The sequence below is a fragment of the Cylas formicarius genome, unplaced genomic scaffold, assembly GCF_029955315.1.
Source record: "Cylas formicarius isolate icCylForm1 unplaced genomic scaffold, icCylForm1.1 PGA_scaffold_5__7_contigs__length_24384050, whole genome shotgun sequence".
Lineage (NCBI taxonomy): Eukaryota > Metazoa > Arthropoda > Insecta > Coleoptera > Brentidae > Cylas > Cylas formicarius.
The window spans coordinates 5360566-5375003 of NW_026844341.1; the positions used below are offsets into that span (position 1 = coordinate 5360566).

At 34.2% G+C, this 14438-nt stretch overlaps 1 protein-coding gene across 6 annotated transcripts in view; it reads left to right on the forward strand.

Moving 5' to 3' along the window:
* LOC132702109 (A disintegrin and metalloproteinase with thrombospondin motifs 7) overlaps positions 1 to 14438 on the forward strand; it is a 185340-nt gene that overhangs the window by 10121 nt on the left and 160781 nt on the right. For all 6 annotated transcript variants that reach the window (XM_060670548.1, XM_060670546.1, XM_060670544.1 and 3 more), the window contains exon 2: positions 3507 to 3712. In XM_060670548.1, the coding sequence (XP_060526531.1) occupies positions 3598 to 3712 (115 nt within the window). In that variant the 5' untranslated portion in view covers positions 3507 to 3597. The remainder of the gene's footprint in view (positions 1 to 3506; positions 3713 to 14438) is intronic.

The window sequence follows — 14438 nt, forward strand, 5'->3', positions numbered from 1 at the left end:
TTGTTTTACGTCTTCTACTGAGGATATAATGATATAGATGGTCTCAGGCACCAAATTAGTGGAATATATTCACATTGGAAAGTCGACCCCAAAAATAGCCTTCACATTCCTCGATAATGCGAAAGGGCCAGTTTTGACTGTCGTTATCTGGAACATTTTTTCTACATCCTGATTGCTCCTTTCGACACTTTCCTGACTCTGCAGGTGAAGGCTCGGCCATTAATAAGTTTTCACACCGACCAATATGACTACTTCTTTTGCTGTATTATTTGAATTAAAATATTCAAATACATTATTCGACTTTAAAATTCTTGGAGAAATGAATCCCAAAAAAAATTTAATCAAGCATCAGTTATTTCTTCAGCTGGCTTAACCTTCAATAGTTGAGCAGCCATCAGGAGTTGACTAGAGGTCCATGAGGTCACAACATTTTAAAAAAATTTCAATTATGCAGTGCCATGGGAGATGGTGACTGAAATGATTCTTTGTTCTCAGGTGAACTAAAGATTAGCCACATCTTGTAAAAAAAACTGTTTATGTCGAAAACTGTTTAGCAAACTGAAAATGGTCGAGATGCATTTTATTTTAAAGTGATTTGCAGCGTCATTTAAAAAGAGTAGCAAACTTTGAAAAAAATAGCTTATAATTTTTCTAAAAAAATTCAGACTAGGGATGATTAGTGAGATATAGGCTATTATAGTTTACTTTTCTAACCAGTGGCTCAATAGTACAAAACAAAATTTAAAAAGAAATTGATGATGACTCCTTACCTAAGCTTGAAGATATTATTTGCTTTCTATTTTTCAGATATGATGATATAAGAGTAAAACATTTATTAAAATATCCATAATATTTTCGCTTTGATAATAAAAATAAAATAATAATAATAATAATAATAATAATAATAATAATAAACGTTTATTGCTAATTGCATGAAAAATTGTATATATAATAAATACACAATAAATATCCAAGCGGGAAGGATAAGGAACAAAGGAGAAGAATAGGAAAAGTTGAAAAAATGAAGAAGCATTAGTGTTGACGTTTCAGAAGAATAAATGCGTGGTAGGCACCACCAAGATCAGCCAATCCAGAGAGTAAACTAGTGAAGCCACATTGTAAGGGTAAATACTTTACGTATTACTTAAAATTAAGCAGTTCGGAGAAAATTTGATATTCTTTAGCGTCTTTGAATTCCATAAATCGACATCAAACATGAGGATTCGTCTTTTATCGGCTGCATCAAGGCAAGGGCTGTAAACACTAGATTAAGCTGAGACAACACCATATAGTCGCAAAGCAGCCTCTTGGTCTCTTGTGATAAATGATAAGAATAACTTAGCTTTAAAGTGCCATGACCTTTTTTCAGTTTTTCAGTTACATGCTGATCCAAAACGAAGTTTAGAATTCAAGAATTAACCCAGGCTTTTAATGGAATCATGAAATTGTATTGGAGAATCATTCATTGTTAACAAGAGCTGACTTTTCGAATGTTCAGCTTGAACATCGTTTGCGAAAATTGCAGCCGCTAATTTAGTAGCACTAAGATTGAGTAGACGATTCGTAGCAATATTATAGCTCTGAAGAAGCCAATAGGATGAGTGGCGAAACGTTAACAAGTTCGACTCAATAAAAACCGACGCAGGAGGAATCTAAAAGTTTTGTAAAAAGTATTACAGCAGCCCGTGGGAGTTTCTTTGAAAAATTATCAGAATTTATACGATCATTACTTTTCCGAATGTCACTGTCATTGAAAGCTGTATATAGTTGGGTGTTGTTAGCACAAAGATGACAATTAAGGTGATTTGGCGACATCTGAAACTGAGGAATATAAATGGTAAACAAAAGACCCGTAGTGAACGTATGTCCTCTATTATTACTCTATTAAATAGAAAGGATTAAGAGGTTTCGTGCAAATGCCTTTCTAAAATATAGCAACAATAATACCAAGATTTTGTTTTCTTCAGCTGTGAATAAATCGTCCGTTATATCGACGAGAGCACTCTCGCAGCTATATCCCGGCTGAAATCCTCATTGTTTCTCTGGTAGCATTCTGTTTGCGTTGGCATGGTGTCTCAGCTGGCACTCTGTTACTGTTTGTAAGACTTTTGAGAAAGTATCTCTGCTGATCGAACTAACGAACGGAGTTGATGATTGATTGTGTCGAAAGCCTTCGAGAAGTCCAACAGCACAAGAACAGTCCAATACATTAAGCAATGCTAATTGTGGCCCAGACTTCTTTTTAAAATCACATTGCCCAAGTGGAACAATATTGTTAGCAGTAAATTTTTTAAAATGCCGGAAGAACGTTTATCATTCGGAAATTAGCTTACCTCGATTCAGCAGTTGTCAAGATGTGAGCTACAGTACTTCAGCATTAGCGGTAATCCAGACCAGTTGCGTTGTTTTGGAATATGGACATGAAAACTTGGATTAGGGGGATTTTGGTGATAACGATGACGATTTGAACTGGATATTCGAATATCTCGAAAACGGTGTTGTTTTTTTCAAAAAAATGGAGCGAGAAGAAAGTTATGGTTATGGCTCTAGCTCTCGGCATGGGGAAATAACATTTTCGAGAATTTTCCTTTAACACTCTCTACCTCATTAATTACTTAGACAATCACAATATTTATTTTCTATATAGATAATTGACCAAATGTTATATATATTATGATTGTTTCCTATATATTTATAAAAAAATAGATAAATATAAGATGATGACTGTAACGCAAAATGAATGAATATAAATTAATATAAAATATAAAATTATCTAAACACATATGTAAAATTAATTATACACAAAAAATGAGAACATTAGTTGCTAATTATTTCGATTTTAAAAAAACTCACCTAATAGGACGGAAGTGACAATAATTGCAAGCAGTTACCATAACAGTAATATGAATTCACAATTAAACCGAATGCGGATTCCAACTAAAATAACAAAAAAAAATTTTGGAAGCACAAAACAAGAATCGAAACGAATTAAACAGAAATCGTGCTGACCAGGAAAGTAGGTAGGTATTCATTTATCATGAAGAACTATCAACCACGGAAAGTTCTTTTAATTCTAACCGAATTAAAAAATATAGTTTTATTGAACTTACATATATTGGAGTAGAATAAACTTCACTAATTTTTTTCAGATCTGTCTTTAAATAAATTTAAGAGATGTGTGCATTGACAAACCTTTAAATTTAAAAAATAATAAGGCCTATTAGGATCAATATCGTCGCGTTTTGTACTTCTGATATCTCGATCCGACCCGAATTTAAATCCGGCCGAAACTAAACAGAAAACAGAAACGTTTGTATCGTCCCATAAAAGCGTCCAAAAACTAACAAAAACCGAATTTAAAAGCGTTTTACAGGCGCACTTCAACAGTCGTAAATCTCAAGTGCGTTTTTTCCTCGATCATCCGGCTACAACGTTAAAGATACCGATTTAGTTTTATTGGTGCATTGCAAACAGACGAACAGACATAAATAAACTTTATTTTTTAGTGGACTTTCGAGAGTGCAACGGCTATTAATGTGCAATCGCGGACCGTATCGGAGGGTTTAGTGCGTCTTCGCAGCAGTACTGACTGGAAATATGGGCCCCTTTTCCCTGGGGCCCAACGCCCCGCCTCGCAGTTGGTCGGTGATCCTGCTTTTGTGCCGCTTTTGTCTGCCGCTAGGAGCGGATTTCGTCAAAGGATCCTTCAGAGGTAAGTTAAGTAGCACTTAAGGCTCGATCGCCTCGTTGTGCCGCAAACGTCTATAATAACTAAATCAATAATTAATTAAGACAACTTGTAGTGAAAGGCTTTCCAAAGTGGGACAACTTTTGGATATTTCATAATTGAGGATAGTTTTAAGCTCTTTTAAGTTGCTCTAAAATGGTCTAATCCTATATCTGGGACGTCAGATATTTTTGAGGTTCCGAAAGAAATAAAACGAATTTTAGGGTATTGGGGGTGGTTTTATATCGTTCCGACCATTTCGAGGTCATTTTGAATCTCTTTTAAGTGGCTCTTCAATGATCTAGTTCGATATGAATCACTGAGAGGTCAGATTTTTTCGAGTTTACGAAATAGTAATTAAATTATTTTTTGAGGTGATGCGAGGGGGAAAGTGTTTATTTATACTTACCCCGCATATCCGCAGGAATATGTTTTTTTTTAATAACAATAAGTAACGAAACCGGTCCATTGTAATACTTGCAAATACTAATCCAACGCTTGTATTTCAGATAACTAATACCTCTTAAGGGAAAATGAAAATGACTGAACGCATTTCGTCCAACTTTCGATTGCTTGTGTCGCTCTAGAAGGGGTTTGTCGACATCATGACAAATAAAGTTAATTTTCCCAAAAAAATTAATGCAACGATATCACAGACAGGGTCTAACACGCTAGTGTGTCCGAATCTTTGATAATATTTAATATTAATATTTAATATTAAAGACATATAAAACCAGGATATTTCATCTCATAGTTGCGCTTTCAATGTTTTGAGAATTAACACGAAGTATATCAAGCACTTCCATAGGTGAAAAAGGCATTTTTTTTAAAAATAAGGCAACCAAGATACACTATAAATGGCTGTAATATTTCAATGTTTGACATTTAATCACCACTATTATAATTTAAGATTGGACATTTCCATTTAAAAAATTTCGAATATTGTGTGGATTTATATATACATCAATCAACTAAAACGAATCAGTAACAAAAAAAAAAATTACAAATATAAAATTTGTTATATTAAATATTTGACAAACGAATAAATACAAATTATACAAAATATCTGGACACAAAAATAGAGCCCTATATAACAGCTATCAACTGATTAAATTACGCACACATATATTTCAATACCTAATACTTACTTTTATTACTTTTATGTTTAAGATCATCGAGTTTACAACAAAATCCTATTGGAATTGATTCCAATTCTGCTCTATTTCCCAAAGGCATTGCGTATTTATTGTTTTATGCTCGCTAACTGCATTTTTAAATAAGTCCAGAGATTCTCAATCGGAATGGAGGTTGGAAAGGCCATGAAAGTAACTCCACACAGAAATATATTAACCAAATATTTATTGAAATTTTAAATTGCCTCTATTTCTATAACTATAACCGTATGTTGCTAAAGAACTGAAAATTGGGGTTTAATCATGGCAGTAATTCAGAAAATATGTCAAAAGATGAGATATCATTTTATAGTTTTAAATCTTTTTATTATATTATAGGTTAAGAAAAGGACATCGAAATCCAGTTTTCACTAGGGCGTTAGACAATTTTGTTGCAATAAAAGTGATTCCATCTAATCTGATTCATTAAATACATTTTATTTACAGTGATGTCGCCCTCAAGCGGCGATAGAAAGAATCGAAACCATTCTACTGATCCCAACATTGATAGCCTACAAAAAGCCGTTTTTAACAACATCACGTTTGACAAAATGCATTCAGCTGTCGTGAAGTTATTGACATTTATTTAAAATGTTCAGTTATAAATTTTTTCACACCAAAGATTTACGAGAGTTACTGTTCAAGTGAGGGCCGGGCGTCCTCAACTGGCCACTGATTTATAACAAATGTATAAGATATCAGTGATTCTTTTTTCCATTGACTGGAACGAAATAAATAACATTTCCAAAAGAGATTCTACAAGTACTGCCAGAATGTCAACATGAGCACTCTTCATAAATTTCAAGTATATTACTTATATTACTTACTTGCACTTATACTTACAAAGTAAGTCTTTAACGAAACAGAAGTAATTACGTCGGCTGTCAACCTATTTAGTAACGATTCTTCTTCTACCCTTGTAACTCGTGGGCAATTTATAAATATTACTATAATCAAGAGAAAAAAAAAACAACTACAATTTAATGTAATAGTATATTATGCAGCAAGTGGGGCAAACGGCATTTGAGTCATGAGCTTATTTGGCAGGAGCGGAGCGAGTGTTTAACAAACGAGTGACTTTAAAGGTTACCAAACGTGTTGCATACTATACTTTTTCTACGACCGTTAGTTTTTGGGTACTTTTCTGTAAAGCAACACTAATGCATTTACTCACGTTACCCTCAGAAGTGACAAACGTCAGAATTCAAGCCGGTGGTGATATTTCCGAAAACTGCCGATTGCTGTCAAACGGGCGCGGTAATATCCCAGAAATGACCGAAGTGGCTCGGATTCGTGGAAAACGAAACTGACATAATAAAGTGACGCTTCCCGCACGCTAGATTAGTGTATAATTTTACAAAAGGGAGTAAAAAATATCCTTTAGCTTACCGGTTTCAATTCAAGTACAGAACTTCAGCCTAACTAACATAAATAAATGTTCAGGACTCAAGGCTTCAAAACTCCTCTATATATTACTGCTGTGAACTGAGAAAGTTTGATCACGTATCAGATATTCGGAAAAATTGTGGCTGCCTAAATTTGACACAAAGCTATAACACGGCTATGAGCTGTTAATTAATTAATTAATAATAATTTAACCTGGTACCAACATTTAGCCCGACGTGGCGGTTTTTATTGCATGTCCCGTTATCAAACAGCTCTGTTTAAGAGGTCTATAAGCTACAATTGCAAGTAGTGTTATAGCAAAAGGGTATGGAATTGGGGTAAATTTGTTTGAAGCTTATTGAGTCGTGTTTATCGTCTAGAAAACACTGTGTTCAGTACCAAGAAATGTAAAAGACAGTTTCGAGTGTTACAGGGGTCAGTTTTGGGGCCGCTGCTGTTCGTCCTATATATTAATGACCTTTCCACTTCTCTGACACAATAATAGTAGAGGTAAACTACAGATTAAATTGGTCTGGGCGTCTTGGTGAATTGAAAGCAAATCTTAATACTGGACTGTTTGTTCTGCGGCAACTAAGGTTATTATAGTGTAGAAGTACTGTGGAGTACTTTTGTGTAATTTACATATTGCAGAATCCAGCAATAATAACTATTGTTAGAATTGGCTACCGTGATCATTTTTGGCTAATTCCGTAGGAATCAGTATATTATCTATCCGATGCCCAATTTCCACGTCTGACTGTTGTTGTATTGGTCTTCTCCTAGCCTCTTCCTAGTCTCTTATTCAATCCTGTTTTTTTTTGATAGTGGATGTGACCATATCATATTAGCCGATTTATTTAGATTTCTGTTCTTTATGATCCTGCCTATTCGCCGTTTTAATTCCTTATTTGGAATTCTGTCTAGACGAGACATTCCCAACCATCTTCTGGACACGTCAGTTTTCACCATTTTCTTTTGTTTGTTTGTCTTTGTAAGCGTTTGTTGTCGTTGTTTCTCTATTTCTTGAGATCGCAAGATTCCATTGACTGTTCTTCGTGCTTTCTTTCTTTTCTTATGCTCAGAAAAAAACGCCCAGATAGGTACATTCGTTTGCAGGATGAGATGATATCTACACTACTACACTACGCAACTGCAGCCCCAATCGGGAGATATTTTTTTTGTATGTTGATTTCTAAGCCATATACTTCTCATTTACCATGATAACTCCGTCGTCTGCAAATTATAAAGTATATATAATGACTTCGCAATATAGATATCATCCCTCAAATACTATGCAGGGCTTCCATTTTACAAAAAATCATGTAACATGTAACACATTAGATAGTACAACTTTTTTTTTAAACTTTTTCTAAAATGTGAAATAAAAAAGCTTCTTTTACAAGTACTGTTTTAAATCGTATATTTTCTACTATTCATGGGTGCACGCTGAATTTTCGTTATTCACGATTAGCAAACAAAGTTTAAGGCAAATAAAAACGTTGAAAGTTTATCATGTCTATCATTCGTTTCGAGCATTTAAATCGCGAAATTAGCGTTAATAATTTTTCGAAAAGCTTAATTTACGATATACGGTTTTATTTACCCAAAAACCCGTATAAGCGTCAAAAACGTTCCGTGAGTCACCACGGCTATTAATTCCCGAACGAAAACAAACGACTTTAAGTCTGGCTCACAACTTAATTCCGTAGCGAAGTGATGTATACGCGCCTTTTTCTTAACGTCCGTTAAAACGTTCGGAGATCTATCCGCCGATAGCATCTCGAATATTTCCAACATGATCGATATATTACGAATCCAGTTATTTCGTTGTGAAACATTTACAAGGATTAAAACGTTTGGCCTCCGGGATGGTTACTCTGCAAATCTAATTTTTCCAATAATATTTATCGATTTTTTCGCGGTTCCGGAATTTGCGGTTACATTTGGTTGATTGATCATTAATTTTAAAAAGAACAAAGGGCAGGTTACACAAGATTGCTTTCGAAAAAACGTCGCTGGGCATAGCGACAAGCGCGAAACAGCTTTTTATTTTTAAAAGGAAAGAACCTCGCGGTTTCGTGTGGTAAAGGGACGCAATGTTTGTCTATCTCGCTCCTGCGAAACACTATGAAGCTTTCGCGAAGTCGATGTAATTTAATTGTGCATATAAAGTGTCCTTCACATCTCGTCGAACTTCAAAGTTACAGTAAAAATCGGTAAACATTAATATTTGCACAAATAATAGCGTTGTCGAATGATATTTTTTCAAATATCTCGCGCCATGTATAATTGACGAAACCCGAAACTCTCTCTCGACACAGTTTACGAGACCGTTCAAATATCTTTAACGGTTTTTCATTTATCGCCACTAATTTACCCAGAAAAGCGGAAATTTTTAGGATCTTTTAGATTTTTTGCCCATAAACGACACACCCTGTAGTAGTAGTAAGTTTTTTCTGCGCGTAATAATCAATGACGTCATCGCGTCTTGACATCCTCCGAAATAGCGATTTCAATATGGATTTTTTTCAAATATCCCGAGCAGCGTACGTGATAGACGAAAACCGCAAATACAAAAACTGTAGCTCTTAATGCGGCCTATGATACTGTTTGAACCTATTAGCCATATTTTTTACGATTTTTGATTTGCGGATAAGAACAATTTTCTAGGACTTTTAGATTTTTGATTACAATAATTGTATGAATTAAAATTCTCTAGAATATAATCGATTTCAGTTTTTGGGACAGCACTTACGCAGTCATCGACATAACGATAAAATAGGGGGATATGAAGATTTATATTTTTTAGTACGGATTCTTCCAAATCTTCCATTACTAACTGTGCAATAACACTGGAAATCGATGCTCCCATTGCACAACCATCGACCTGCCTGTAATATTTGTCATTGAATAAGAAATAGGTTGATGTTAATGTTAATTCTACAGCTTCAAGAAAGTGATTTAACGGAATGTCTTCATTCTTCTTCAAACTAGTCAATACTTAAAAAGTCGCTTAAACGGCCATAAATATGACAAAAAAAATAACACTGCTCTTTCGAGCCATTCCAGGGACAATCAGCACTCGTTTGACTTTCAAAGTGTGAAAATTTTGCGCTCAGAAAGCCACACAAAAAGACGGGAATTTTATGAAATGATTGAGATCCAAAAAAATCCAAACGCCATAAACTCTAAGACTGACACATCTCAGCAAAATTTATCACAACTTAATTAAATAAAGAGACACATTAACCCGTGAATCTCACACAAACAAAAAAAAAAAGCTATAGAAAAAAAAAACTCCGTTGTCCTACCGTGAAGAAACGTACATCCGGGCTTCGCATTATTGTTTTGGTTCGTCGTCTTATCAATGTGGCTTGTCGATTTACATATTCGATGTGTCTGTTGTGAATGTTGTAAAACTGTAAATTACCAAACAACTATATAGTGAACCGTTGATTTTTGGCTTAAGGTATGTATGTAATCGTAATATAAAAAATTATGTATGTTTAATTGTTGTGCATCTATTTTTATACAATTTTTAATCACTTTGTTTGTTCTATTGACTTGCACTAGTAATTTTTAATCATTTCAATGCTGACTCCTATACAAATTTTTATCTATGTTTTAATTATGACCAGGAAAACAATGCTATAAATAATTTTATTTAAAAATACATTTTTGTAAGTTAAAATTAAATGTCTGAAGAAGGCCTTGAAGGCCGAAACGTCACAAAAAATAAAATGTTTCACAAGTAACGGAAACTTATTTTAATTTCACTAAAAAAGGACCAAAAAAAAACCCAAAAACCATTTCTTAAGAATATATAAAATCAAAACGATCCAAGAGAACTCACAAACTAGAAATATATATATATATATATATATATATATATATATATATATATATATATATATATATATATATATATAATAAAAAAAAAATTGATTGCGCCCAATTTCTACCGTTTAAATGTGGACACGGATTTTTACTTCTCTGCTAAATTTGTAGTTGATATCTGCAAATTTAGGACAGTTAACACATTTCCCATTTAGCATGGAATATCGGGAACACCCTGTACAATTGGTGAAAACCTTAAATACAAAAGTTTTTGTTGTCTATGCGGGCTATATCGCAATATTAAATAAAGTGAGATTTGCATCATAGTCTTCCAGTTATAACCAATTTTCAATAATAGGGGGACCCATTTTTATTTTTTTTTTTTGAATTTGCGACGCACCCTGTATATTTTTGAAAAATTGTCGAGAATAAAAGTTTATAGAGCCGTATCTGGTGCTTCTTCTAGTACAATAAGTTTTTTGGTCACATAAACAGTTTTTGAAAAATGATGTTTTTTGTAGACCCTTGCACTCGCGATTTTTTATTTTTTTAGAATACTTCCCGACCCTCCAGCCCCCCCCCCCCCCCATTTTTAATAGGTTCTGTCACGGGGCAAAGCTGCATATATGTGCCAAATATTAAGTCGATTGCTTCAAATTTCGGATACTTATCGTGTTTCATAGCAAGGTCCAAAAAACAGTCGAAAATCGCGAAAAAGATTAATGGATACCGGCGTCGGATCAGGGCCATTTCTTATAAGCTTCTGTGCCTCGTGGAGGTTCGAAAGTTATTCAGGAAAATCTAAAAGACGAGAACGGTGAACGGAGAACGGAGAATGGACAGACAAAAAAAAATTTTTTTTTCGACGGTGATTATTTCTGTACCAGCGGCGATCCTGTAGGACTTACCGTTACCGAGCGCAGATACTTTCGAAAATTCGATTTCATCGATTTTCGAAGGTTAGAAGGGATCTAACACGATTTTGGGTTATCCTTACTTTATAAAAAGACGTTTCTTATGAGCTCATAATATACGGCTTTATATTTAAGCGATTAAAAAATACAACAAATATAATTATGATTTAAACTGTATAAATTGTGCATTCTGTGGCACAAAAATTTATAATATATAGGCTATTTCAGAAGAGCGTAGAGTAATGAATTGCAAAATTTCCTCCGGTTGCGCTAAATTTCAGTGTAATAATAAATATGCTTTGTTATCATTTTTTGCCCCTCATTATTCCCTTACTAAGGATTAAAGGGTAATTAAACCATACTCATGATAGCTCCTTCATAATTAATTTTACTAAGTTTAGCTCATCAATATTTGAAGATGTTTCAATAATTTTTCATTATCAGTGAGTTAATAAATTATTGTTTTAAATGTTGCAAACACATCGTTTTTTAATTATTTAAGGGAGAAAAAGGCAGTAGATCAAGTGGAGCCTCTGATGTTCTTGATGAAGACTCTAAAAGTGTAATTCGATGAAAGGTTAGCTTTTTTATTAAACAAACTCTAGAAAAAAAATTAAAGTAGCTTGACCAGCATGCCAGTATTCCGTTGATTGCCAGAATACTTTTATGGGCAACTTGAAAAACATGTGGTTTTTCTGATAAAAAAGTAGCACTTTTACCGGAAAGCGATGACACTCTTTACTTGAAACGAAATGAAATAAGAAATAAGTAAAATCTATTATTCCCATAAGTGAATATATTACGATTAGACTTAAGTCTAATTGTAGGACTACATTCTTTTCTGAGTTATCAACATTATGTACTATTATTAATCGTTTGGTAGTTTTCTTTTGGTTAGTTTAATGTTTAATACAAACTTGAACTTTTTCATCGGTTCAAGTGTATTACATATTTTATACTTTTCAATTATTTCTATAAGTTTTGAGCTTTTGTCATTACATTCTCATATTCGTATTAGAGGTTTCAAGATATTGTTAACGCCTCATTTTTCATTTATAATGATAATTTCCATGTCATGTTTTTTGAGAATTTAAATAAACGTGACAACCTCGCGCACCGAAAAAGCCTGCAACTCTACGGAAGCCAGTGCTCAAGGGGTTTTTACATAAGCAATTTGAGTATTTTTCTACGTACGACATAGAGTCCATTTGTTTGATCCAGACGAGCCGAACGGAATCGGAATTCAAGTGAATATTGACACATATTCACAAGAATACGAGTCAAGTTTTGTGGTGACACCTGATCCAGCAGGAGTCAAGTGAATATTGACACACATTCATGCAACAAGTCAAGTTTGGTAGTTCGGGTCAAGCAGGAGTAAATATTGAGACTTATTTACACGGAGACGCCAGCCTAGCAATAAAACCGACGAGTTGAGCATCCTTTCAATTCACACGCAAGTAAGATCTTCCCATTACTTCCATTTTGGTCGAGATTTGTTATTAATTTTGCTAAGCCTTTGAAATGGAAGATTTAAAGAAACTAAAGTTCAAACCAGGTCAATTAAAAGCCCAATTAACAGGGGCTGCGACCTATTTCAATACACTAGAACAATCTCAATTAGGTGAAGCCCACTTTTTCTAATTAAGTACTAGGTTAGAGAAACTTGAATCTATTTTATCACAATTTGAGGAATTACAAGATGAGATCGAATATCTAAGTTTACTTTCACAGCTGTCTTTAGATTCAGAAAACACTGAGAGAAAAGATTTCGAAAACAGTTATTTTCGGTAAATTCAAAAACGCCATTCAAAAATTGTCAGACGAAAACACCTCGCAGAAAACGAGCGATATTCATTCTAAGTCAAGAAAATGTAACAGTTCTGAAAATGAACACAAATACAAGTTTTCCAAGTTTTATTAAGCTTCCGGACGGCAAACCACCAACCTTTAACGGTGCTTTTGAACGTTGGTTAGAGTTCCGGGACGCATTCAATTCATTGATACATGAAAATATAAGTCTAGCGTCTATCCAAAAATTTTACTATTTAAAGTCGCTCCTAGAGGGTGAGCCATTAAATTTAATAGCGTCAATCGAGGTATGCTCTAGCGATATGAGAATAAAAAACTCATTCTTCACAATTACTTATAAGCACTATCCGATACACTTGCATTTACTAGAGAAACCCATGTCAATCTAAGGAAATTGTACCACACATTTGCAAAGAATTTGCGGTCATTAAAAACGTTAGGACTCCCGACGGACAAGTGGGACTGTCTTGTAATTCATTTATTGACTAGTAAGTTCGACAATGCGATGAAACGAGATTGGCAATCATTTCCGTCGGAAAGCGAATTCCCAACTACGAACGAATTATCGCAATTTCTAAAAGGAAAGTGCGTACTTTTTGAAAAATTGGAGGTTAGCTTGAAAACAAAACTAGTGACAAGACATTCATCTACAATAAACAATTCAACAAATCGCTGCAAAAAAATAGCAAGACACGTTTTTTGGCAGCAAAAAAGCTGTCTTATTATTGCAAACGAAACCATTCCATTTTTTATTGCGATGAATTCAAAAATCTTGATGTCGAGACCCGAATAAAACAAATATGTAATTCAAAATTGTGTGCTAATTGTTTCGATACGTCTCACACATCCGAAAAATGTGAAAAATCGACTTGTTGTCTGTGTCATAAAAAGTGCAATACCATCAAACGACGGCTACAGGCAGGACGGCGGTGACGTCAGGTAGGTACAGGACGACCGAAAGCGCGACGTTGCCGAGTGCAGTACAATAGACGGACACGCTTATTATGCACGAGCTTTACTTGATCCGGGAAGTCAGAGCAACTTTATTACTAGAGATTTAGTCAATGAGTTAAAAATAAAAACGGCAACTGCCAATTATTCTACTGCGGGCGTAGGAGAATTAGAGGCGCTTTTGGCAAACGCAAAGGCATCAATCACAATTTCAACAATTACATGGAAACTATCTCGTGTCTAGTTATTCCGAAAATCACCCAAAATATTCCAATTCACTCGTTCAATATCAATTGGTCAATTCCAAGTGACATTAATCTAGCTGATCCATCATTTAATGTATCTAGCGATATTGATATCTTATTAGGTCTTGATTTATTCTACAAGATATTAATTATGGAGCAAATAAGATTATCCTATCCTAGAAAATTCACAGTTAGGTTAAAAAAAGGTTAATTTCGTGTTTTTCAATAAACAAGTCGATCGAAGATACATTAAATAAATTTTTGGACAATGGAAGATTGCGGCGACACTCGTATACCTTCAAGAAGCAACGATTTCTGTGAAAAGCACTTTTTAGACAATTATAAACGTGACGCGAAGGGGCAGTTTGTGGTTAAAATACCATTCTAGGACAAT